General features: G+C 41.4%; 1 protein-coding gene across 3 annotated transcripts in view; it reads left to right on the forward strand.

Annotated features, from left to right (window-relative positions):
• LOC120913738 (probable global transcription activator SNF2L1) overlaps positions 1-26,995 on the forward strand; it is a 241,285-nt gene that overhangs the window by 187,612 nt on the left and 26,678 nt on the right. For 2 of the 3 annotated variants that reach the window (XM_040323920.1, XM_040323921.1), the window contains exons 20-22: positions 14,762-14,894; positions 15,390-15,508; positions 17,339-17,551. In XM_040323920.1, coding sequence (XP_040179854.1) covers positions 14,762-14,894; positions 15,390-15,508; positions 17,339-17,551 — 465 coding nt within the window. The remainder of the gene's footprint in view (positions 1-14,761; positions 14,895-15,389; positions 15,509-17,338; positions 17,552-26,995) is intronic. The other variant, XM_040323922.1, reaches the window with a different exon arrangement.

Consider the following 26,995-nt stretch of genomic DNA (forward strand, 5'->3'; position numbering starts at 1 on the left):
CCTTTTAATGGTTAAAGTCTCTGTCACTCCTCTTAGGCCTCGTACACACAACCGGTTTTCCCGTCAGAAAAACTGGCAGGAGAGCTTTTGGCCGGGAATCCTGACTGTGTGCATGCTCCCTAGCAGTTTTCCCGACAGGAAAACTGCTGTAAAAAAATAGAGAACCTGCTCTCTATTTTCCCGTCCGGATTCCCAGCAGAGTGTTTCCTGCTGAGAAAACCAGTCGTCTGTATGCTTACCTGAAGGGGAAATAAACCGTGCATGCGCGATAACAATTTGACGCATGCGAGGTAGCATAGAACGTCATTTATCCGGCTCGTCGTAATCTTTGATGTCACTGCGTTCTTGCCTTTCAAAAGAACAGAGGGTCTTTTGTGTGGCCATGTGTATACATGGCTTTTCAAGGCAAGCTTGGCAGGAATCCCGTTGGGAAAACTGACGGTTTTCAAACAGACGGGATTCCTGGCCGTGTGTGTACGGGGCTTTAGTATGCCTCTTGGTACAGCTAGGTTGATGATCTGAGTTAGTTTTTTCTTTTTTTTTTTATATAAAGCTTATAAAATACAAATCTAAAGCAAAATTGTTAGGCTATTTCTGAGACTTTAGCTACTTTCTATTCATTTGTAACTCAGAACTTGAAACTTGAAATTGTCTTTGCAGATTGAAGGCAATCATTTTTCGAAATTGCATCTTATTAAAGATGCACATTCTTTATAATTTAACATCAGACTTCAGATAAAAAGATCCCCCAAATAACAGAGCACTTAAGAGAAAAGAAAAACACATGTACATTATGGAAAATGTTTGTTATATTAGTAGGAGCTTCTGCAATATTTCTTCTAAGGAGTACACATTTTGATTTCATTATAAATTAAAGAAATATAAATGTTTTGTTTGCTGCTTTGTCATTTGTGTAATATATATATATATATATATATATATATATATATATATATAGATAGATAGATAGATAGATAGATAGATAGATAGATAGATAGATAGATAGATAGATAGATATATGAGTCCAATAGTGCAGCGCTCCAGTGAATAAAACAGTTATTATAATAATAATAATGTGAATATATAAGTCCAAATAAGTATGATCATCAATGAAGTTGAAAATAAAGGACCTCCACCAAGGCTTGAGTGTGCAGACAAGGAAACACACCACACCAACGTGCAATCAGTCTGCTTACCAGAAAGACATCATCATGGGCATATAAATAAAATGATGCAAATGTCAGTGGCATTTGGGCGTGCTTGTATCTTCGGCCACGCCTCTGATGATATCCACATAGGATGAAACATGTTAGGCTGGCTGATACAAGTAGTACGCTATGAGCCGCGGAGTTCTTATATGTTTTGATGCCTGTTTGCCTGTTTGTTTCTGTAAATACATGAAATCCTGAAATACAGGACTCTCTGAAAACATGTGGTGTGGCTGTTTTTTTTAAGATGCACAATAAGGAGGCCCCTTAAAGAAAGATGGGCTGCATAGTTGAGGCGCCAGAACAAAAAGCCATTACTACGCAAATGACTCAAAGTATCCTGCTTACAACACGCCAAACAGCACAGAGACAGGCCTCAAACCTTCTGGCACCTCCAAGTCATTTAGAGTGATGAGACCAAAATTTAGCTTTTTAGCCACAACCATAAACGCTACATTTGAAGAGGCATCAACAAGGCATATGATGAAAGGTACACCATTCCTACTGTGAAACACGGAGGTGGATCGCTGATGTTTTAAAGGATGTGTGAGCCACAAAGGCACAGGAAAATTGTTTAAAATTGATGGCAAGATGAATGCAGTATGTTATCAAAAAATACTGGAGGAACATTTGCATTCATCAACCAGGAAGCTGCGCATGGGACGTACTTGGACATTCCAACATGACAATGATCCAAAACACAAGGCCAAGTCGACCTGTCATTGGCTACCGCAGAAATTAGTGAAGGTTCTGGAGTTGCCATCTCAGTCTCCTGACCTCAATTTAATTGAGCCACTTTGGGGAGATCTCAAAACGTGCAGTTCATGCAGGACAGCCCAAGAATTTACAGGACTTGGAGGCTTTTTGCCAAGAGTAATGGGCAGCTTTACCATCTGAGAAGATAAAGAGCCTCATCCACAAATACCACAAAAGACATCAAGATGTCATTGATATTAAAGGGGGCAATACACGCTATTACGAACCGGGGTATGTAAACTTTTGATCAGGGTCATTTCGGTAGTTTCTGTTGTGATTATGATTTAAAGCGGAGTTCCACCCACTTTTGAGAGGCGGTCTTAAACAAAAGCCCACCTCTCCACCCCTCGTTTTTTGATAAAAAAAAAAAAAAAAGTCTTCTTTAGCACTTTTTTTGGAAGTACTGAGTGTACTTTCGATCCAGCTGGGCCATGGCCCAGGACATTACGCCCTCTTCTGCGACGAGTCCCCCTCCATTGTCTTCTAAGACCTGTGTGTGTCCCAGAAGACAAGCTGGCCGTTCACAAAGCACTGCGCGACTCGCGCATTCGCAGTCGGAACCCGGCAGTGAAGCCGCAAGACTCCACTGCGGTTTCTCTTAGTAGGAATGGCGGCCTCGGCACCCGATCTGATGGACGGATCGGCCTGGGGGGGCCAACATTGTGGGCTCCCTGGACAGGTAAGTGTCTTTATTAAAAGTCACAGACTGCAGTGTTTGTAGCTGCTGACATATACAGGTGAAACTCGAAAAATTTGAATATTGTGCAAAAGTTGATTTATTTCACTAATGCAACTTAAAAGGTGAAACTAATATATGAGATAGACTCATTACATGCAAAACAAGATAGTTCAAGCCGTGATTTGTCATAATTGTGATGATTATGGCTTACAGCTCACGAAAACCCCAAATCCATAATTTTAGAAAATGTGAATATTACATGCAATCAATAAAACAAGGATTGTACATAGAACAATATCGGACCTCTGAAAAGTATAAGCATGCATATGTACTCAGTACTGGGTTTGGGCCCCTTTTGCAGGAATTACTGCCTCAATGAGGCGTGGCATGGAAGCTATCAGCCTGTGGCACTGCTAAGGTGTTATGGAAGACCAGGATGCTTCAATAGCCACCTTCAGCTCTTCTGCATTGTTCGGTCTCATGTCTCTCATCTTTTTCTTGGCAATGACCCATAGATTCTGTGTGTGGTGGCTCTTGATGCACTGACTCCAGCCTTAGTCCACTCCTTTGCGAAAGTCCCCAACACTTTTGAATGGCCTTTTCCTGACAATCCTCTCCAGGCTGCGGTCATCCCTGCTGCTTGTGCACCTTTTTCTTCCACACTTTTCCCTTCTACATAACTTTCTATTAATGTGCTTTGATACAGCACTTTGGGAACATCCAACTTTCTTTTAATTACCTTTTGAGGCTTTCCCTCCTTATGGAGGGTATCAATGATGGTTTCCTGCACAACTGTCAGGTCAGCAGTCTTTCCCATGATTGTGATTCCCACTGAACCAGACTGAGAGACCATTTAAAGGCTCAGGAACCCTTTGCAGGTGTTATGGCTTAATTAGCTGATTATAGTGGAACCTTTTGAGCCTAGAATATATAACCTTTTCACAATATTCTAATTTTCTGAGATTGTGGATTTGGGGTTTTCATGAGCTGTAAGCCATAATCATCATGATTATGACAAACCACGGCTTGAACTATCTTGCTTTGCATGTAATGAGTCTACCTCATATATTAGTTTCACCTTTTAAGTCGCATTAGTGAAATAAATCAACTTTTGCACGATATTCAAATTTTTCAAGTTTCACCTGTAGTTATATAGTTAGTCAGGTTGAAAAAAGACACAAGTCCATCTGATTTAACCATAAAAATAAATAAAATAAATAAAAAATATCATACAATCCCATATACCCAATTCTATACCCACAGTTAATTCAAAGGAAGGCAAAAAAAAAAAAAAAAAAACAGCAGAGCATAATCAAATTTGCTACAGCAGGGGAAAAAATTCCTGATCCCCCAAGAGGCAATCGGATTTACCCTGGATCAACTTTATCTATACATGTTAGTACCCAGTTATATTATGTACATCAGGGGTCTTCAAACTACGGCCCTCCAGTTGTTCAGGAACTACAATTCCCATCATGCCTAGTCATGTCTGTGAATGTCAGAGTTTTACAATGGCTCATGGGATGTGTAGTTCTGCGACAGCTGGAGGGCCATAGTTTGAGGATCCCTGATGTACATTTAAGAAAGTATCCAGACCTTTCTTAAAGCAATCTACTGAGCTGGCCAGAACCACCTCTGGAGGGAGTCTATTCCACATTTTCACAGCTCTTACCTAGAAGAAACCTTTCCGTATTTGGAAATGAAATCTCTTTTTCTCTAGATGTAAAACGTGCCCCCTTGACCTCTGTGTTGACCGTAAAGTGAATAGCTCAACACCAAGTTCACTATATGGATCCCTAATGTATTTGTACATGTTGATCATATCCCTCCTTAATCTCCTTTTCTCTTGAGTGAATAAATTCAGTTCCTCTAATCTTTCCTCATAGCTGAGCTCCTCCATGCCTCTTATCAGTTTGGTTGCCATTCTCTGCACTTTTTCCAGTTCCCCGATATCCTTTTTGAGAACTGGAGCCCAAAACTGAACTGTATAGTGCAGATGAGGTCTTACTAATGATTTGTAGAGGGGCACAATTATATCTCTCTCTCTGGAGTCCATACCTCTCTACCTACAAGAAAGGACTTTGCTCGCTTTGGAAACCGCAGCTTGGCATTGTATGCCATTTTTGACCTTATGATCTACCAAAACCCCCAGATCCTTCTACACTATGGATTGCCCCAGTTGTACTCCCCCTAGTATGTATGATGCATGCATATTCTTAGTCCCCAAGTGCATAACTTTACATTTATCAACATTAAACCTCATTTGCCACATAGTCGCCCAATTAGACAGTGCTTTGAGGTCGGCTTGTAAATTGTAGAAATACTATAAGAACATTATTCCACTGCATAGCTTGGTGTCATCTGCAAAGACAGAAATACTTTTAAAACGTAAAAAAAAATATATATATTTTTTGCGGCTGGAACACCGCTTTAAAAGAGTAAACACAGTTGATTGATAATAAATGGCTTCAGCCAAACACTAACCATGATTCAAAGAAAAGCTTTTGTGTTATCATTATTGTATTCTCTGAAAAATGGCCACACAAAGGAGGGTACTTTGGAAGGGTACATCATAAAGCAGGTGCTGTTTAACTGCATCTGTTTCTGTGCTTGAAGCTTCACCAGCCAAATTTAAATTTAAGTCCTAAACTGTGAAAGCTGATCCCAGAAAAGGCAAAGTGCAAAAAAATAGTCAACAGTTTTTTCTGTGGCTTTTTGCGCGATTTTGCCGCGATTTCGGACGCAATTTAATGTAAATCGCGGCCCGAAATCGCAAAAAGTAGTACAGGAACTACTTTTTGAAATCGCAGATGCGGCGTCGCACTGATTAGGACAGTGCCATTGCCGACAATTGCCGCCGATTTGAGATGCGATTTGACATGTCAAATCGCATCTCAAATCGTTCTAAATCGTACCCAGTGTGAACCAGGGCTGAAGGTGTATTTTTTGGTAGAGGAACAGCGCTTTACTTCCTCATTTCTGAGCTGCCTCTTGATGACTGGCAGGAGAAATTTTAAGAGCCACAGAAGGAATGACACGAAAGGATTAAGATACTTGCTCTGTTGGCTTTTAGATTCAGCCATACCTTCTGCTAGGAGAACAAGGTGCAAGCTCAATAGTGACATCACCAAATCTCACGAGACACCCCTTTCACACTGGAGCGGTTTTCAGGCACTATTGCGCTAAAAATAGCGCCTGCAAACCGACCATTAACAGCTGCTGCTGTTTCTCCAGTGTGAAAGCCAGAGGGCTTTCACACTGGAGTGGTGCGCTAGCAGGACGGGAAAAAAAGTCCTGCTAGCCACATCTTTGGAGCGGTGAAGGAGAGGCTCATTGCGGGCGGTTGTAACCCTTTCTCGGCCGCTAGCAGGGGGTAGCGCAGCGAAATTAGTGTGAAAGGGGCTTAACAGTTACAGGCAGTAGTGCTTTAGATGATCTTACACTGCAAATATACAGCTACAAAACTCAAGATACAGGAAGTGCACTGCTATTTTTCAGGGCACTGCTTAGGTACAGTTAACATTTCTAGATGTTCCCTATAATATAGAAGGTCTTAACTTTTTGATTTCAAGTCCACTTTAAAAGGCAATGTTAAAGCAGGCTTCAACCTGTAAATCATCTTGAAATAATGTTTGTCATAGTTTAAATAAATCTAATGCCATGTACACACGACCGTTTTTCATGACGTGAAAAATTAAATTTTTTAAATTGGTCATTAACCACTTAAGGACCGCCGCACGACGATATACGTCGGCAGAATGTCACGGCTGGGCACAGGGACGTATATATATGTCCCCTTTGAGAGCCCAGCCATGGGTCGCGAGCGCGCCGGCGCGCTCGTGACCTGGTCCGAAGCTCAGTGACCGCGCCCGCGGGACCTGATCGCCGCCGGTGTCCCGCGATCGGTCACAGGAGCTGAAGAACGGGGAGAGGTGTGTGTAAACACACCTTAGCCATTCTTCTGTGTGGCAGTGACACTGATTGTCTGTTCCCTGATATAGGGAACGACGATCAGTGACATCACGCCTACAGCCACGCCCCCCTACAGTAAGAATCACCCCTTAGCGCCACCTAGTGGTTAACCCCTTTACTGCTATTGTCATTTTCACAGTAATCAGTGCATTTTTATAGCACTTTTCGCTGTGTCAAAAGTGTCCGATGTGTCCGCCATAATGTCGCAGTCACAAAAAAATCGCTGCCATTAGTAGTAAAGAAAAAAATATTAATAAAAATGCAATAAAACTAGCCCCTATTTTGTAAACACTATAAATTTTGCGCAAACCAATCGATAAATTTATTTATTGCGATTTTTTTTACCAAAACAGGTAGAAAAATACGTATCGGCCTAAACTGAGGGAGAAAAAAAATTGATATCTTTTTTGGGGATATTTATTATAGCAAAAAGGAAAAAATATTGAATTGTTTTCAAAATTGTCGATCTAGATTTGTTTATAGCGCAAAAAATAAAAACCGCAGAGGTGATCAAATACCACCAAAATAAAGCTCTATTTATGGGGAAAAAAGGACGCCAATTTTGTTTGGGAGTCTAATGTAGAATACTTATTTGTATCATTATATGAGTTCACCATGAAACAGTAATCCACACATTGACGTTTGGAGATGTGCACATGCAGTTACACTTTTTGCGTATTCACGGCGTGCTTGGGTGTTGTGACATATAGTATGTCCATATACATCCAGATACACATGTATATATACCAGCATATGTACAATACACATCATATTATTGATTGATTAATATTTGTTATATTTATTCACTTTCACTTTGCTTTAAATTGATATGGTATTTTTCACATATGGATGTGGACCATTTTTGGAACATATTGTCACAATCAAGAACATTGTTAGAGATTTTTTGAATGCAACTCCTTTATACTCGTTTTTCCTTCTTTTTTTTATTCTTCATTTGCTGTAGGTCTCTAGATTTTTTACCCCTGTATCTTTATGTGTTCCATATACAGGTCCACTCCATGTGTGAAACATCAAGGTTTAATTATATGTGTGCAATTGAACTGTGCTCACCTTTGGTGTGATTGGTGGAAGATCACATCCACCTCCTTTTTAAACACAACTTTTGTCATTGTTCACCCAGGTATGAGTAAGCATCTCACACTGTGAAACATGTTAGCCATTTTTTTGTCCTAGTGTTCACTTTCTATTTTTGACTGCACTGTTTTTTATCATGTTTTGATTTTATTTTATCAAATAAAGAAGTAGTTTAACAGAGCGAGGCAGTCCAGGGATTTCTTTCCAATCCCAGTTAGTGGTCTGACACACAAAAATACCTAAATTAAATATGGAAGTAATGTGCAGCTGGGCCATGTTCAATATATGGATGATTGAAAGGTCCACCCCCCTCCATACATAAATAACGTTTTATTAATTTAAGTTGTAGTATGGCTTACATTAATGGAAGAGCTGGACAGAAATGGCAGGTGTGACAGACTCATCAGGGACATCACCGGACCCTCTTATGTCTAAAATCATCCTATGTCCACTAGGGGCATAGGATGACTGAGGAATGTTATCTTGGACTACCTGAGATGGGAATATTATGTAATTATTATCCACAATATATTCCAGGATATCTGTAAAGAACTATTTACTGTTTGTTGATTCTGAACTCAACGGGTTAATTGTAAGAGTGACTCATTCATACTGTTGGGACACATACTGTTAGATGCTAATGCCATCACCTCCAGCCATCTGTCTGTTCTCTGTGCTAATTGACCCTGCTATTGTGTGAAGATGTCCTGTGTTTACACTTATGATAATGTGTATTGTATAGCAGGAGACGTGACGTCTACTCTGAAAGGTCATATCTATGAGTCACCTAGTCTGGGTAAATGGTTAGTTAATTAGCTCATGTTAATTTATGTTCTGGTTACCTCCTCTTTAAACTGTATATAAGGTTGCATTATTGGTTCGAATAAACACTCCGGGCTGGATTCAGATACAATGGTGTATCTATCCGCCCGGCGTAACGTATCTCAGATACGTTACGCCGCCGTAATTTAGGGCGCAAGTTCTGTATTCAGAAACAAATTGCGCCCTGTACGTATCTGTGTCTGCGTAAGCCCGCCTAATTCAAATGTGGATGATGTGGGCTTGTTTTATGTATATTAACTGTGACCCCGCATATTTGACGTTTTTTACGAACGTATAATATAGCAGGGGTAACTATACGCCGAAAAAAGCCTAACGTAAACGACGTAAAAAAAATGCGCCGGCCAGACGTACTTTTCTGAATCGGCGTATCTAGCTCATTTGCATATTCCTCGCGTAAATGTACGGAAGCGCCACCTAGCGGCCTACTTAAAAATGCAGCCTGAGATACGACGGTGTAAGACACTTACGCCGGTCGGATCTTAGGGAAATCTATGCGTAACTGATTCTATGAATCAGGCGCATAGACACGACCCCGCACACTCAGAGATACGACGGCGTATCTGGAGATACGCCGTCATATCTTCTCTCTGAATCTACCCCTCCATGTTTAGCACACAAACAAGTCTCGTCTCATTGTAGAGCAGCTGGAATATCCGATATCTTTATCCAGACTGATAGGAAGCAGTACAGTAGGTGAACCCGATTTTGTGTCAATCTCGCTCTCTTTCTCAGCGAGATTGAGCACCTACGAGCCCCATCGCGGGAGCCAGCGCCGAGCTGGCTTGCCGCGATGGATACAGAGCCGTCATAGAAGCGACGGGAGATCCGACTTGGATTCCCGCCAATTCTACACGTGTGCGGCGTTTGTTATGAATCCTGAAGGGGAAGTCCCCGCCGGATTTTAAATAAAAATCCGGCATGGGTCCCCCCTCAGGAGCATACCGGGCCCTTAGGTCTGTTATGGGTTGTAAGGAGAGCCCCCCCTACGCCGAAAAAAACGGCGTAGGGGGTCCCCCTACAATCCATACCAGACCCGTATCCAAAGCACGCTACCCGGCCAGCCAGGAAGGGAGTGGGGACGAGCGAGCGCCCCCCCCCCCCCTCCTGAGCCGTACCAGGCTGCATGCCCTCAACATGGGGGGGTTGGGTGCTCTGGGGCAGGGGGGCGCACTGCGGCCCCCCCCACCTCAGAGCACCCTGTCCCCATGTTGATGAGGACAGGGCCCCTTCCCGACAACCCTGGCCGTTGGTTGTCGGGGTATGCGGGCGGGAGGCTTATCGGAATCTGGGAGCCCCCTTTAATAAGGGGGCCCCCAGATACCGGCCCCCCACCCTAAGTGAATGAGTATGGGGTACATCGTACCCCTACCCATTCACCTGCAAGAAAAGTGGTAAAAACACAAATAAACCACACAGTGTATTAAAATATTTTATTTTTCTGCTCCGGAGGCCGCCCCCTGTCTTCTTTATTAGCTCTTTTACCAGGGGGGGCTTCTTCTTTGACGTCTTCGGGTGGGTGGGGGCCGCCGTCTGGTTCTCTTCCACCGCCGGGGGGGGGTGGCTTTTAAAAAAGCCCCCACCCCCCCGGCGGGTTTCCTCCGGCGTCTTCGGCGGGGCTCTTCTTCTTCCGCTATCCCGACGGGTCTTCTCAACTCTCCGGGGTTCTCCTTCTGTCTTCGCCGCTCTCCGTTGTTGACTCGGCGCACCCCGGTTCTTCGTCTCGCTGTCCGGTGTCTTCTTCCGTGATGTACGTCTTCTCCTTCCGTGCTGTGATGAGTTCTTCTTCCGTGCTGTGACGTCATGTTCTTCACTTCTCTCCTTCTCCCGATGTTGCCACGCCGGTCCTCCTCGCTGAAATGACGGATGCGCGCCTTGCATCGGACCTATATAGGCCTCACAGTCCCATCATGCTCTGTACCTACCCATGTGATACCTACCCACGTGGTAGGTATCACATGGGTAGGTACAGAGCATGATGGGACTGTGAGGCCTATATAGGTCCGATGCAAGGCGCGCATCCGTCATTTCAGCGAGGAGGACCGGCGTGGCAACATCGGGAGAAGGAGAGAAGTGAAGAACATGACGTCACAGCACGGAAGAAGAACTCATCACAGCACGGAAGGAGAAGACGTACATCACGGAAGAAGACACCGGACAGCGAGACGAAGAACCGGGGTGCGCCGAGTCAACAACGGAGAGCGGCGAAGACAGAAGGAGAACCCCGGAGAGTTGAGAAGACCCGTCGGGATAGCGGAAGAAGAAGAGCCCCGCCGAAGACGCCGGAGGAAACCCGCCGGGGGGGGTGGGGGCTTTTTTAAAAGCCACCCCCCCCCCGGCGGTGGAAGAGAACCAGACGGCGGCCCCCACCCACCCGAAGACGTCAAAGAAGAAGCCCCCCCTGGTAAAAGAGCTAATAAAGAAGACAGGGGGCGGCCTCCGGAGCAGAAAAATAAAATATTTTAATACACTGTGTGGTTTATTTGTGTTTTTAACACTTTTCTTGCAGGTGAATGGGTAGGGGTACGATGTACCCCATACTCATTCACTTAGGGTGGGGGGCCGGTATCTGGGGGCCCCCTTATTAAAGGGGGCTCCCAGATTACGATAAGCCTCCCGCCCGCATACCCCGACAACCAACGGCCAGGGTTGTCAGGAAGGGGCCCAGTCCTCATCAACATGGGGACAGGGTGCTCTGAGGTGGGGGGGGCCGCAGTGCGCCCCCCTGCCCCAGAGCACCCAACCCCCCCATGTTGAGGGCATGCAGCCTGGTACGGCTCAGGAGGGGGGGGGGGCGCTCGCTCGTCCCCACTCCCTTCCTGGCTGGCCGGGTAGCGTGCTTTGGATACGGGTCTGGTATGGATTGTAGGGGGACCCCCTACGCCGTTTTTTTCGGCGTAGGGGGGGCTCTCCTTACAACCCATAACAGACCTAAGGGCCCGGTATGCTCCTGAGGGGGGGACCCATGCCGGATTTTTATTTAAAATCCGGCGGGGACTTCCCCCTCAGGATTCATAACAAACGCCGCACACGTGTAGAATTGGCGGGAATCCAAGTCGGATCTCCCGTCGCTTCTATGACGCGCTTGCTGGGATGTGCTGTCACTATTCCAGTGAGTGTGAGATGTCGGCGAGATCTCGGCACCCTGTCGCCGAGTATCAGCGCGACGCTGTCGTGCTAAAAGCACAATATCACAAACACCTACTGTATATGACGGAAACACTCAAGCGGAGTGTGGGACGTTCCGTTACAGCAGGTATATTTAGGCACTCTTGAAGAGAGCCTGTGACGGCTGCTCAGATCTAGTTGGGGGGTGGGGGTGGGCATCTGAGGATGGAATAGTCTACTAAACTAGATGACGGAAGCAAGGGACACATAACACTGAAGTAATGTCCCTTGTGTGTATTTTGTCCTTTTTTTTTTTTGTAGGTAAACTCAGGCTTTAACTGTGCGCCCCTGCTGTTTACTAGTTACTGCTGACACTGAGTTATTGCAGAGAATGGTAGACTTTGGGCAGATTGGACATACTAACTAGCAAATTCTTGTATAATGTTCCTATGCGGTCATGAAGTGGAAATTGCATTTTTCAGTAAGATAATGCTCAACGTCTGTGCATTGCTTTACTCAATTTCAGTCACAGGTGCAGAAGTGCTTTGTGAAGGACCTTTACATCAATGTCATTTATCCAGCAATGTTACCACTAAATTCTGTTTGGATGTCTTTTGCACACACTCAGCACATTAAAAATCTTAAAAAGAAAGAGAGGTGAGGGCTAAATGCTTGATTGCTTATTGCAGCAACTAGGCTGATTCTGCTTAGTTAAAGATGAGAAGAGACCAGTGAGTATCACCTTTGGATGACAAATATGCCTTGCTCAGCACATTTCTGGCTTTACCATGAAAATATTACCCTATGACCTTAAAGTGAATCTAGTGTGTACACAAAGGTGTATAACCTAATGATACTGGTAAGGTAAAAAAAAAAATTGTGATGGCTAATACCTGGGGAGTATTCTAATTCCCAGGTTGTATACAGGTGATGACTTCTCACCTATTCTTAAATGGTCAGCTGCCCATGAGACCATCATCTCTTGCTTCTTCCTGGTGCTGGTCTTTGACCATCTTGGTTGGCCGGTTCTGGATGAAGTCACTGGCAGCGTGCTGGCAATGTAAACAGAAGCTACACATGCACAACTCCATGTACATTTTGCAGAGAATTGCAAGCAGGCAGGTACATTGATTTTATTGCAGAAGAGACATTGCATGTATGCAATTTCTTGTTTCGGCCTTTAGTTCCACTTAAAAACAGAACTGAACCCATCAATTTAATTGTTTCCCAAAACAGTGATACCGCGTACACACAACCGTTTTTCGGGTTCTAAAAAATGACGTTTTTAAGGGTCTAGAAAAAACGACGCCTTGCCTACACACGATCGTGAAAAAAAATGCTCTAGCAAAGCGCGATGACATACAACACGTATGACGGCACTATAAAGGGGAAGTTCCATTCGGATTGAGCCACCCTTGGGGCTGCTTTTGCTGATATCGTGTTAGTAAAAGACAATTTGCGCTTTTCAGTCTGTTACTGCGTGATGAATGTGCTTACTCCATTGCGAACGGTAGTTTTACCAGAAGAGTGCTCCTGTCTCATAACTTGCTTCTGAGCATGCGCGTTTTATTCACGTCCTTAAAGCCCACACACAACCATTTTTTACAACCTTAAAATTTTTAATGCCCATTTTTTAGATCGTGAAAAAATGGCCTGGAGCCCACACACGATCGTTTTTAATGACATAAAAAAAAACTTCATTTTTTACATCCCGAAAAACGGTCGTGTGTACGCGGCATTAGATTTCAAGAAATGCCATGGATAATTGGCACATTTGCTTGTGCTCTCAACCAAACTCTCAAATGATGAAATCGCTGGTGTCATAACTAATCACATGTGCAGCACCATGGCAACTGCAGATCAAACAGAGACCACAATGTAAGCTTCCTTGGCTGTGAAGCTGTTTTAAGCCCTGCCTCCAGTTATTCAACTGTCAAATGCCAGCAGCTCTGCTTATATGAAAGGTTAAGGCTTTTTTATTCTTTTTCTATTATCTTTTTTTTTTCCATATATACTCCAAGAGCAGGGATAGGGTTGGAGAATAGGGCGTGGGGTGGCTAAGGTCCCCTTTTTTTTCTTGGGTTGTGTTTTGTTTAATGTGATTTTGTTTGTATAATTTGTCTGTATTGTCTTAATGTTGTTTGCATATATAATAAAACAAATTATCTGATTTAAAAAAAAAAAGGCTTATTATTGACTATTGAGAAGGCAAGGCCCTGTGTAAAGCCTGTGCATAGCTCTCCTTAAACCAGTGCTTCTCAAATAGTGGGGCGCGCCCCCCTGGGGGGCCGCGAGGCTCCGTAAAGGGGGGCTCGTGTGACCTGGCAATTATCCCCCATTTCCAGCCCGTGCAGCCCGGGGGGCCCGGTGGTGAGGATGAGAGCATCGCCGCCTCCGGCATGGTCTCCCAGCCTGTGTTGGCTCAGGAATTCGGCGAGAACGTACGATCCTCAGGCTCCTCCTAAGCCGAGCCTTCCTGCTACCTCTGCTAAGCCCAGCCCACCTGCCGCGCAACCAATGATGTGTTTGAGCGGGCGGATTTGAGGAGCATCGTGGAGGAGAGTAGACCGTGGAGTGGACAGAGCAGCAGACGCTGGCATGTGTGGGAGTCACTGCACGGGCTTGGACCAGACCGCACCGCACCCCCCCCCCCCCCGCTGCAAGTTAACGGACCCCTGCCTTGCTGAGGCTGACTGAGTCTGGTGGTGTGGTGAGTGCACAGGCAGCCCGATGATATGTCTGATGGTGGCAGGGGGTTGAGGTTGATGGTGGTGGCAGCAGCAGAGGGTTGAGGGTGGTGGCAGCAGCAGAGGGTTGGATGGCGGTGGCGGCAGAGAATTGACAAAAGATACTATTTACAGTCGCGCGGGGGGGGCCCGAAATGTTTTCTTCTTCCTAGGGGGGGCATGACAAAAAATAATTGAGAAGCACTGCCTTAAACTAATAATAATAACTAATTTGAAAATAAGAACATATAATTAACAGCAATGAGATTTAATGCACTGGTAGACATAAACCTGAAACCAAATTATACTGTAAGAGATGTAAAAGATTTGTTTTATTTTCCTATTATTACTATCAATATCATTTTTTTGGCTGTTAGGGCTTTACAAACTGGAACAAGAGAGACTTCAACCAATTTATTAAGGCTAATGAGAAATATGGCCGTGATGATATTGATAACATTGCACGAGAAGTTGAAGGAAAAATGCCTGAAGAGGTCATTGAATACTCAGGTCTGTCATTTTTACAACAGATTTTTTTTTTAAGACGATTATGTGGTATTTATGAAAATCATGTTTGTTTATTCCGAGGATTGATATTATAGTAGAATTTTTTTATTTTGTTTGTGCATGGAAAATCACTGACCGATATCTAAGAAATACTTGCATCTTTATTTGTATCATGGGGTCATATACCAGGAAGATAAGAAACAACACCAGTCTGGCTTAAATGTCAGCAGTCATGCATAGATGCTATCGTGGAGCTGCTGTTGCTGGGATGTACCCTATTGGAAGAGAGAGCAAACAGAGAGACATTTAGTGGAGACAAGCAATGCAGGATTAGAGTCCAACGGAGAAGCCTAGGTACTTTTTGTTCTAAGTAAGGTTTTGCTCAACTTCATTACAGGGAGTAGAACACCTGAGTGGGGAACTGTTTAAAAGGAAGTAAACTTTATACTAGACTCCATAAATGTATTACTTAGTAAATAATGATTTGTTTGTTTTCAGCTGTGTTCTGGGAACGTTGCAATGAATTGCAGGACATTGAAAAAATAATGGCTCAGATTGAACGAGGTGAAGCAAGGATCCAAAGAAGAATCAGCATCAAAAAAGCATTGGATGCAAAAGTAAAATGATCTTAAACCATTTTGTGTACCAGATGGGTCCCATTTATTGCATCAGCTTCTGATTCCAGTGCCCATGTACACTACAGATGAGCTTCCCCATAGAATATCAGTGATCCCACTGCTACACAGAGCCCCACTCTTTTTGATTTAGGCCTGGTACACATTTTTGTGGTGCACTTTAAATGTGTTGCACCCTAGTTGCATTTTGCATATGTTTTAGGTGTGTTACTCTAGATAACATGCAACAAAGATGCAGCAGCAGGCAGGATTTTTTAAACTCCCACACCACATAAAAATACACAGGTGTGAGCAGGCCTTAAACATACAACCACTTTAACTTGTCTTATTCCGCGTACACACAACCGTTTTTTTGGGTTCTAAAAAATGATTTTTTTTTATGTCATTAAAAAACGATCGTGTGTGGGCTTCAGAGCATTTTTCAGGTTCTGACCACAGTGTGGTGCTTTTTCTAGGAGAAATAATCAATTTTATCCCCTGCTTTGCAGGGAAATGAAATCCGTTGCCCAATGACAGGGCATAGCTCTGCCTTGTTTACACAGGCAGAGCCCTATCCTGTGTGTGTGTGTTTTCTGGACAATCGGTGTGCCAGCAGTAATCTTTTGGCTGGCATCTGCTAATTGTCATCTGCATGCCCCCTACCTGGAAGTGCCTTGCCACTGTAAATCAATATTATATGGTCAGCAAGTGGTTAATAGCATCAACCTGCATAGCTTTGGGAGTGTTAGAATCTGGAAAAACGTTTGGACCCTTCTGAATGAACTGATTAGCAGGGAAATGCATGCCACCAATACTTCCAAATATTCTTGGTTTCCAAATGGTATCTACAATCCAACATCGAAATTCAGCTGTGTACTCAGAAACAGAGCATCTACCCTGCCAAAAACTATGAAGCTTCGGTAGTAGAACAACAGTTAAAATCATCGAAAACTTGATTTATAGCAGTTCCTTGCTTTACGTGAAGGGAAGCCCAAGCTAAGGCTTCCTCATTCAGGAGGTTGATAGCCAACAATACCTTATTTTTCTTAGAAGTTAATGCAGCAGGTTGCATCTGGAAATATATGTGACAATGGTTAAGGAAACCTCTGTAATGACGGTGGTCTCCATTGCAATTGAGTGGTAGAGGCATACGTGCATTAGGGAAAATAGGTCCAGCAATTGTCTCTGCAGAACAAGGATTTCCTCTTGTTCCTTTACAAAGGTTTCAGTCCACTAACCGGTCTTCACCAGAGCTCCTGAGGGTGGAGATGGGTTTCACAGCGTGCCAATGCCAGATCACGGTCTTCAGGATTGCCCCTCCGGGAGGTAAGCACGCCAGGGTCCGGTAGCAAATACAGCAGGTATTGATCAAGCAGAAGTGTATTCAATAAACAAGCAAAAAGTCAGTAACAAGTGGTTGCTTGTTGGGCCCAAGTTGAAGTGTAGTCAAGGAAAGAGCAGGATATTGGCTGGAGAAGAGCACAATATTCTGGCATACAGGAAGTGCAAAGACATGGCTTACAGTAAATGCAAGTTCATGGGAGGAGCAAGGAGTTCAAGGTTCACCAGAAACAAGATATAAAGTAAGGTTGTCCAAGTGATCACGCAGAGAGCTGTCCAGCATCTCAGGTGGCACAGTAAGAAGAGCCACTGCTAGATGCAACAGAGTTCCAGGGTTTGGATCTGGATCCTGACAGGTTTATTAGGTGTATTTTGCTTTTAATAGTGTTTGCTGAAACATACAGTACAGTTTTAACGTTGTGACCAATACTGTGATTCTGGTAGTGTTTTTTATTTTTATTTGATCTAATGATACTGTTCTGCTGTTATTAGATCGCAAGGTACAAGGCTCCATTTCATCAACTAAGGATACAATATGGGACAAACAAAGGCAAAAATTACACAGAAGAAGAAGACAGGTTTCTGATATGCATGCTGCATAAAATGGGCTTTGACAAGGAAAATGTATATGAAGAATTGCGTCAGTGTGTGCGAAATGCTCCTCAATTCCGATTTGATTGGTTTATCAAGTCGAGAACTGCCATGGTATGTCTATTTCATTAGTTATATGCATTTTCTGTTTATATATGCTTTTTAAAGTTGGATGTTAATATCATGCTTCATACATGAACATATATTAGGTCATACTGCCTGCCACTACAGATACTTACAGGAGATAACCATGATCCTAGACAAGTATGACTCGATTACCCAGGGGCGTCGTTAGGGCGGGGCTTGGTGGGCTGGAGCCCCGAATGGTCCCCCGAAAAGCCCCGAGTCTCGGCCGTTTAATTTAACATTATTAGCCCCGAATCGGCGGGTCCCCTGAAAAACAGTTAACCTAGTCAAGTGCTGCTTGTCACTGTCTGTGCCGTGCGAGTGCGACGCATCCATCGACATCACGGTCCCGCCCGCGATCCCAGGATTGGCCAGTGAGATGTCCATCATAGGCGTGCTGTGCTGTTATGATGGACATCACAGTGGCCGGACCCTTCAAAAGTGGAGACAAAGCGCGCGAAGTCTGTGTGAGGAGGAGAAGGCGGCGCCGGCGGACCGTGGCGTCGGCATGGAGAACGGCTGGAGACTGGAGGACGGCTAGAGCAGCCAGCCAGCGTGAGTGACTCAGGGGGGAGAGCCGGCAGGACACCACCCGGACAACTTAGGACCACGTGTCGGCCAAGTAAGCTACTACGGTTTATCATCTCTGCGATGTAGTATTTTATGTTCTTAATATGTTTTTTTTTTTTTATGATTGTCAGTTTCTTCAGGGAGTATTTGCTTCTCATACTCCCCAAACAGAATTTTTTTTAAATCTTGAAGGAATTATGCTGCTGCTTTTATTTACACTTGTTGCCTTCTTGTGGAAGACATGGTGGCATGATGAATTATTGAAATGCATTTGAAGCTGAAGTTTCTGGGAGAAATCTGTGATGGCAGGTTAAGAAAACATAGGTAAATCAACTTAGAACAGTTTAGGCACACAAGTTTTTCCCTCTTTGAATAGCATAATCCATAAAAGCAACTCAGTGCAGACCACCATATCATTTGCAAAATAATAACTCAGATGTTGCTTTTGTCAAGAGAAAATTGCAGGCAACAGGTTTGATAATCTACATTCATATATGTAATGCTATAAATGATAAGAACATTTGTATTTAACAAGGGATTAGTGGTCCTATAAAAACAAGGCTTTCAGTCTTGCATATTTAAAGTATAAGGCCCCATCCACATCCAGTGATGCAAGAACAGTGCAGGGTTTTTTTGCACTGTTTTTGGATTGACACCATTCAATTGAGGGGGCTCCATTCCAAAAATGTGTTAAAGTAGCTCCTGTACCCTTTTTTGGAGTTGAATTTGGCACGTTTTTTTGCCCATTTTTATATCACATTTGTGGGGCCATTAGGATTAATGTTGTGTTTTCCTGCAATTTTAGAGTGACACAGAATTACAGGATTGTGTTATTCTGCCCAAGGGCCGATTCACATCAGATTGCACAGGAATGTGTTCCATGTTCCCCTGTGATTCACGCATGTACCTATTAATTTTAGTGGGCTGCAAATTGCACTGGAATGCAAAACACTGCATGTACTACTACTTTTAATATGTGCTGCACCAAGTTACATAGTACTGTCAGTGTATGTAGGTCAGGACAGGTCAGTGTATGTAGGTCAGTGTACAGAAGGTAAGGACAGGTCAGTGTATGTAGTTCTGGACAGGTCAGTGTATGTAGGTCAGGACAGGTCAGTGTATGTAGGTCAGGACAGGTCAGTGTATGTAGTTCAGGTCAGTGTATGTAGGTCAGGACAGGTCAGTGTATGTAGGTCAGTGTATGTAGTTCAGGTCAGTGTATGCAGGTCAGGACAGGTCAGTGTATGTAGGTCAGGACAGGTCAGTGTATGTAGGTCAGGACAGGTCAGTGTATGTAGGTCAGGACAGGTCAGTGTATGTAGGTCAGGACAGGTCAGTGTATGTAGGTCAGGTCAGTGTATGTAGGTCAGGACAGGTCAGTGTATGTAGGTCAGGTCAGTGTATGTAGGTCAGGACAGGTCAGTGTATGTAGGTCAGGACAGGTCAGTGTATGTAGGTCAGGACAGGTCAGTGTATGTAGGTCAGGACAGGTCAGTGTATGTAGGTCAGGACAGGTCAGTGTATGTAGGTCAGGACAGGTCAGTGTATGTAGGTCAGGACAGGTCAGTGTATGTAGGTCAGGTCAGTGTATGTAGGTCAGGTCAGTGTATGTAGGTCAGGACAGGTCAGTGTATGTAGGTCAGGTCAGTGTATGTAGGTCAGGACAGGTCAGTGTATGTAGGTCAGGACAGGTCAGTGTATGTAGGTCAGGTCAGTGTATGTAGGTCAGGACAGGTCAGTGTATGTAGTTCAGGACAGGTCAGTGTATGTAGGTCAGGACAGGTCAGTGTATGTAGGTCAGGACAGGTCAGTGTATGTAGGTCAGGTCAGTGTATGTAGGTCAGGACAGGTCAGTGTATGTAGTTCAGGACAGGTCAGTGTATGTAGGTCAGGACAGGTCAGTGTATGTAGGTCAGGACAGGTCAGTGTATGTAGGTCAGGTCAGTGTATGTAGGTCAGGACAGGTCAGTGTATGTAGGTCAGGTCAGTGTATGTAGGTCAGGACAGGTCAGTGTATGTAGTTCAGGTCAGTGTATGTGGGTCAGGACAGGTCAGTGTATGTAGTTCAGGTCAGTGTATGTAGGTCAGGACAGGTCAGTGTATGTAGGTCAGGACAGGTCAGTGTATGTAGGTCAGGTCAGTGTATGTAGGTCAGGACAGGTCAGTGTATGTAGGTCAGGACAGGTCAGTGTATGTAGGTCAGGACAGGTCAGTGTATGTAGGTCAGGACAGGTCAGTGTATGTAGGTCAGGACAGGTCAGTGTATGTAGGTCAGGTCAGTGTATGTAGGTCAGGACAGGTCAGTGTATGTAGGTCAGGTCAGTGTATGTAGGTCAGGACAGGTCAGTGTATGTAGGTCAGGACAGGTCAGTGTATGTAGGTCAGTGTAGAGAAGGTAAGGACAGGTCAGTGTATGTAGTTCAGGACAGGTCAGTGTATGTAGTTCAGGACAGGTCAGTGTATGTAGTTCAGGACAGGTCAGTGTAGGACAGGTCAGTGTATGCAGGTCAGGACAGGTCAGTGTATGTAGGTCAGGACAGGTCAGTGTTTGTAGGTCAGTGTAGAGAAGGTAAGGACAGGTCAGTGTATGTAGTTCAGGACAGGTCAGTGTATGTAGTTCAGGACAGGTCAGTGTATGTAGTTCAGGACAGGTCAGTGTAGGACAGGTCAGTGTATGTAGGTCAGGACAGGTCAGTGTATGTAGGACAGGACAGGTCAGTGTATGTAGGACAGGTCAGTGTATGTATGTCTGGACAGGTCAGTGTAGGTCAGGTCAGGTCACTGAGGACAGTGTATGCAGGTCAGGTCAGTGTATGCAGGTCAGGTCAGTGTATGTAGGTTATGTCAGCGTATGTGTGTCAAGCAGGTAACCCCATGCCACTCCACCGACCACGTGCGAACGCGCCCCCCCCCCCCCCCCCCGGGTGTCAGCTTGGCTTCGGGCTGAAGCCCCTGGTCTTTTTGGCACCTAGCAACGCCCCTGCGATTACCTGTCCAGCAAATGTAAAGAAGAAAGCATAGATGGTTGCACATAGGTTTTACATGCTAACATAGAGCAAACAGATTTTTACTTCATGTTTCTAAAGCGGGGTTGAACAAACAAGAAAAACACAAAAACAACCTTAAACCTCCTCAATACAGGGCACTTACACCCTCTTCCTGCCCATTCAGCTTTCAGCGCTGTCACACTTTGAACGACAATTGTGCGGTCATGCTAGACTGTAACCATGTGAAATTGTTATAATTTTCTTCACACAAATATAGCTTTCTTTTGGAGGTATTTAATCACTTCTGGGTTTTTAATTTTGTTCCTAAAAATAAAAGACAAAAAAAATATATTTTTCTTAGTTTCTGTCAGTAAATTTTGTAAATAAGTAATTTTTCTTCTTCACTGATGAGCACTGATAGGCGGTACTGATGGATGGCACTGGTGGGCACTGGGCACAGATAGGCGGCACTGATGGGCAAAGATAGACAGTACTGGTGGGCACAGATAGGCGGCAATGGTGGGTGGCATTGATGGGCAGCAGTGATGGGCATTGATGGACAGCCCTTATGGGCAGCACTGATAGCCAGCACAGACTGACATCACTAATGGCCACTGATTGCTGGCACTTGTGGGCACTGATTGCTGGCAGTGCTGGGCACTCATTGTTGGTACTGGTGGGCACTTAATTGTAACCAGTAGACATGTGCACTGCCAAAAAATTCGTTTTTTTCGTTTATGTTATTTTATTTTTTTTTATTTTTTCGTAAATTCGTAAATTCGGGAAATTTGAAAAACAAATTTTTTCCGTTTTTGTTTCATTCGGTTTTTTTATTTTTTCGGAAATTCGTAAATTTTGAAAAAAATTTTTTTTTTTTCGTTTTTTTGCTTTTTTCGTAAATTCGGGAAATTTTCGGATTTCCGAAAAAGCAAAAAAACGAATGAAACGAAAAAAACGAATGAAACGAAAAAAAAAAGAATTTTCGGAAATTCGGAAAAATTTCAAATTTTTTTAATTTTCGTAATTTCGAAATTTTGTATTTTCGAAATTTCGAAATTTCGTATTTCGAATTTTTCAGTTTTCGAATTTTCGAATTTTTCAGTTTTCGAATTTTTCAATTTTTGAATTTCGAATTTTCCAATTTTCGAAATTTCGAATTTTTCCATTTCCAAATTTCGAATTTTTCAATTTTCGAAATTTCGAAATGTTGTATTTTCGAAATTTCGTATTTCTAATTTTTCAGTTTTCGAATTTTCTAATTTTCTAATTTTTCCGTTTTCGAATTTTTCAATTTTTGAATTTCGAATTTTTCAATTTTCGAATTTTTCAATTTTCGAAATTTCGATTTTCGAATTTTTCAATTTTCGAAATTTCGATTTTTGACATTTCGAATTTTTCAATTTTCGAAATTTGAAAAATTCGAAATTTCTGAAAAATTCGAAATTTCTGAAAAATTCGAAATTTCTGAAAAATTAGAAATTTCTGAAAAATTAGAAATTTCTGAAAAATTCGAAATTTCTGAAAAATTCGAAATTTCTGAAAAATTCGAAATTTCTGAAAAATTCGAAATTTCTGAAAAATTCATATTTTCGTAATTTCGTATTTCGAATTTTTCAGTTTTTGAATTTTCGAATTTTTCGAAATTTCGAATTTCGAATTTGTCAATTTTCGAAATTTCGAATTTCGAATTTTTCGAAATTTCGAATTCTTCGAAATTTCGGAAATACGAAAATATTCGGAAATACGAAATTTGTCAATTTTTGAAATTTCAAATTTTTCAATTTTCGAAATACGAAAATTCGGAAATACGAAAATATTCGGAAATACGAAAATTCGGAAATACGAAAATTCGGAAATACGAAAATTCAAAATTTCGAAAATTGAAAAATTCGAAATTCGAAATTTCTGAAAAATTCGAAAATGGAGAAATTGAAAAAATCTAAAATTCGAATTTTTCGATTTTCGAATTTTTCAATTTTCGAAATTTCGAACTTCGATTTTTTCAATTTTCACATTTCGAATTTTCGTATTTACGAATCTCGAAAATTCGAAATTTCGAAATTAAAAAAAAATAAATTGAAAAAATTCGAAAATTGAAAAAATTGAAGTTCGAAAATTGTAAGAATTGTTCAATTTTAGCATTTTTCAATTTTCGAATTTCGAAATTTTCGGAAATACGAAAATTCGAAAATTCGAAATTCGAAATTCGGAAATTGAAAAATTCGAAATTTGAAAAATTAGAAATTTGAAAAATTAGAAATTAGAAAAATTTTAAATTTTAAAAATTTTAAATTTGAAAAATTCGAAATTGGAAAAGTGAAAATTGAAAAGTGAAAATTTGAAAATTCAAAAATTCGAAATTCAAAAATTCGAAAATTCGAAAATTGAAAAATTCGAAATTGAAAAATTCGAAAATTGAAAAATTCGAAAATTGAAAAATTCGAAATTGGAAAAATTCTAAAATTCTAAAATTGAAAAATTCTAAAATTCTAAAATTGAAAAATTCGAAAATTCGAAAATTGAAAAATTCGAAAATTGAAAAATTCTAAAATTCGAAAATTGAAAAATTCGAAAATTGAAAAATTCTAAAATTCGAAAATTCAAAAATTCGAAAATTCGAATTTTCGAATTTTTCAATTTTCGAATTTTAGAATTTTTCAATTTTCGAATTTTTCAATTTTCGAATTTTAGAATTTTTCAATTTTCGAATTTTTCAATTTTCGAATTTTCGAATTTTTCAATTTTAGAATTTTAGAATTTTTCAATTTTAGAATTTTAGAATTTTTCCAATTTCGAATTTTTCAATTTTCGAATTTTTCAATTTTCGAATTTTTCAATTTTAGAATTTTAGAATTTTTCAATTTTAGAATTTTAGAATTTTCGAATTTTTCCAATTTCGAATTTTTCAATTTTCGAATTTTTCAATTTCGAATTTTTGAATTTTCGAATTTTTGAATTTTCGAATTTTTGAATTTTCGAATTTTTGAATTTCGAATTTTTGAATTTTCAAATTTTCACTTTTCAATTTTCACTTTTCCAATTTCGAATTTTTCAAATTTAAAATTTTTCAAATTTCGAATTTTTCAAATTTCGAATTTTTCAATTTCCGAATTTCGAATTTTCGAATTTCGAATTTTCGAATTTTCGTATTTCCGAAAATTTCGAAATTCGAAAATTGAAAAATGCTAAAATTGAACAATTCTTACAATTTTCGAACTTCAATTTTTTCAATTTTCGAATTTTTTCAATTTATTTTTTTTTAATTTCGAAATTTCGAATTTTCGAGATTCGTAAATACGAAAATTCGAAATGTGAAAATTGAAAAAATCGAAGTTCGAAATTTCGAAAATTGAAAAATTCGAAAATCGAAAAATTCGAATTTTAGATTTTTTCAAATTTCCAATTTCTCCATTTTCGAATTTTTCAGAAATTTCGAATTTCGAATTTTTCAATTTTCGAAATTTTGAATTTTCGTATTTCCGAATTTTCGTATTTCCGAATATTTTCGTATTTCCGAATTTTCGTATTTCGAAAATTGAAAAATTTGAAATTTCAAAAATTGACAAATTTCGTATTTCCGAATATTTTCGTATTTCCGAAATTTCGAAGAATTCGAAATTTCGAAAAATTCGAAATTCGAAATTTCGAAAATTGACAAATTCGAAATTCGGAAATTGAAAAATTCGAAATTTGAAAAATTCGAAATTTGAAAAATTTTAAATTTGAAAAATTCGAAATTGGAAAAGTGAAAATTGAAAAGTGAAAATTTGAAAATTCAAAAATTCGAAATTCAAAAATTCGAAAATTCGAAAATTGAAAAATTCGAAATTGAAAAATTCGAAAATTGAAAAATTCGAAAATTGAAAAATTCGAAATTGGAAAAATTCGAAAATTCGAAAATTGAAAAATTCGAAAATTGAAAAATTCTAAAATTCGAAAATTGAAAAATTCGAAAATTCGAAAATTGAAAAATTCAAAAATTGAAAAACTCGAAAATTGAAAAATTCAAAAATTCGAAAATTGAAAAATTCTAAAATTCGAAAATTCGGAATTTCGAAAATTCTAAAATCCGAAAATATTTCGGATTTCCGAATTTCCGAAAATACGAATTTCCGAAATTCGTAAAAAAACGGAAATACGAAAATTCGTAAATTCGAATTTTCGGAAATACGAAAATTCGTAAATTCGTAAATTCAAAATTTTCGGAAGTCCGAAAATTCGTAAATAAAAAATTTGTAAATACGAAAATTCGTAAAAAAACAAATTAGAAACAGAACGAATTGCACATGTCTAGTAACCAGGGCACTGCCCTGATTAGATACCTAGCTGTCCCCTGCGAGGAGATGCCACTGATCGGTTCTCCTCTCTTCACACTCTGTCCGTGTAAGGCGAGGAGCACCGATTACTGGCATCTCTGTGTTTACATGTGACCGGCTGTGATTGGACACAGTCGATAACATGGTTATAGAGCGGCAGCCTTGGCTCTTTACACAGATCGGGGTTGCACCATGTCCTGGCAACATGGGGACATGCGAGAGCAGGCCCGTCGCAACAAGGCAAGCAAACCAAGCAATTGCTTGGGGCCCTGAGCTGGTCTGGGGTCCCAAGCAGAGCACTTGCCGCACTGTTTATGAATGCTGCAGCCGCCTGAGCGCTCTATAGAGAGCCTCAGGCGGCTGCAGCATTGCTGCCTTTTTCGTCACTTCTTCCCCTTCCCTGTAGCATGGCCTAGCTTCTCTTCCTTCCTCCTGTCAGTCCGGCCGGGTACCATGCGGTACAGGAGATTCAGTTTCCGGACTGACAGGAAGTGCACTTTCAATATTGAAGGGTGTTTATGACCTTTATGACTTTTTGTTCTCAAAGGACAGCATGAAGCAGACAATAAAGAATGGAAAGCTTTGTGAACGATGCAAAAAATTGGAACAAACTCTCCATAACATTGATGCTGATGACTTGGCACTTGAGATCAATTCAACTGTCTACACTTTTCCAGACCATGTAGCCACTTCCCCATTTGACATGCTTAAATACATATACAGTGAGAAGCTACTGGATTTGTACAATAATTTGCGTCTACTCCTGATTCTCCCTGTGTCAGTGTCCTCTGGTGAGAGGAGCTTTTCAGCTTTGAAGATGATAAAAAATTACCTGAGGTCCACCAGGGGCCAAGAAAGGCTCACAGGACTGACACTTATGTCAATTGAGAGTGATGTTCGCCAGTCTTTGGACATGGAGGACATTGTGATTGCCTTTGCAGAAAACAAGGCTTGCAAACAGCAGTTTAAGATAATTTGCACATGTTTGTGAAAACTGAATTTTTTTTATGTGAGTATGTGTGTGTGTGTGTGTGTGTTGGGGGGCCTCCATGTCCATTTTGCTTGGGGCCCCCAAATTCCTTCAAATGGCCCTGCGCGAGAGCGGTCATTCTGGGAAGCAATCATATGACGTCCACCCTAAACGAGAGCCACACCGCCCAGCCTTCATTTGACGGTGAGCAGTATACTATATATTAATTGATGCTTAACATATGTATTTTTGGTGAGTTGAATAAAAGCGAAAATTAGCTTTGCTTGTAATGTTAACTCTGCTCTGTTAGTTTTAATAGAATACTGTGTTCAAAAGGCATGTATGCAGTAATGACAGAAACACGGAAAGGTCTGTTAACTAAATAATGACACCAGTGTTAAAATTTCTTTTTAGGATTTGCATTCAGGTAAAATGTGTAGATACTGTCTGTTTTAGGCCAGGTGCACACTGGTGCACTGCAGTTTAGCCGCAGCAAAGGGGGTATGCACGCTTTACCTGCATTTTTAGCTGCAGACTCTCGCTCCAAGATAGTCACCAGAGGGCGCGCGCCCCCTGCACAGCGGCAGCA

This window comes from Rana temporaria, chromosome 9 (genome assembly GCF_905171775.1).
Source record: "Rana temporaria chromosome 9, aRanTem1.1, whole genome shotgun sequence".
In the NCBI taxonomy this organism is placed as follows: domain Eukaryota; kingdom Metazoa; phylum Chordata; class Amphibia; order Anura; family Ranidae; genus Rana; species Rana temporaria.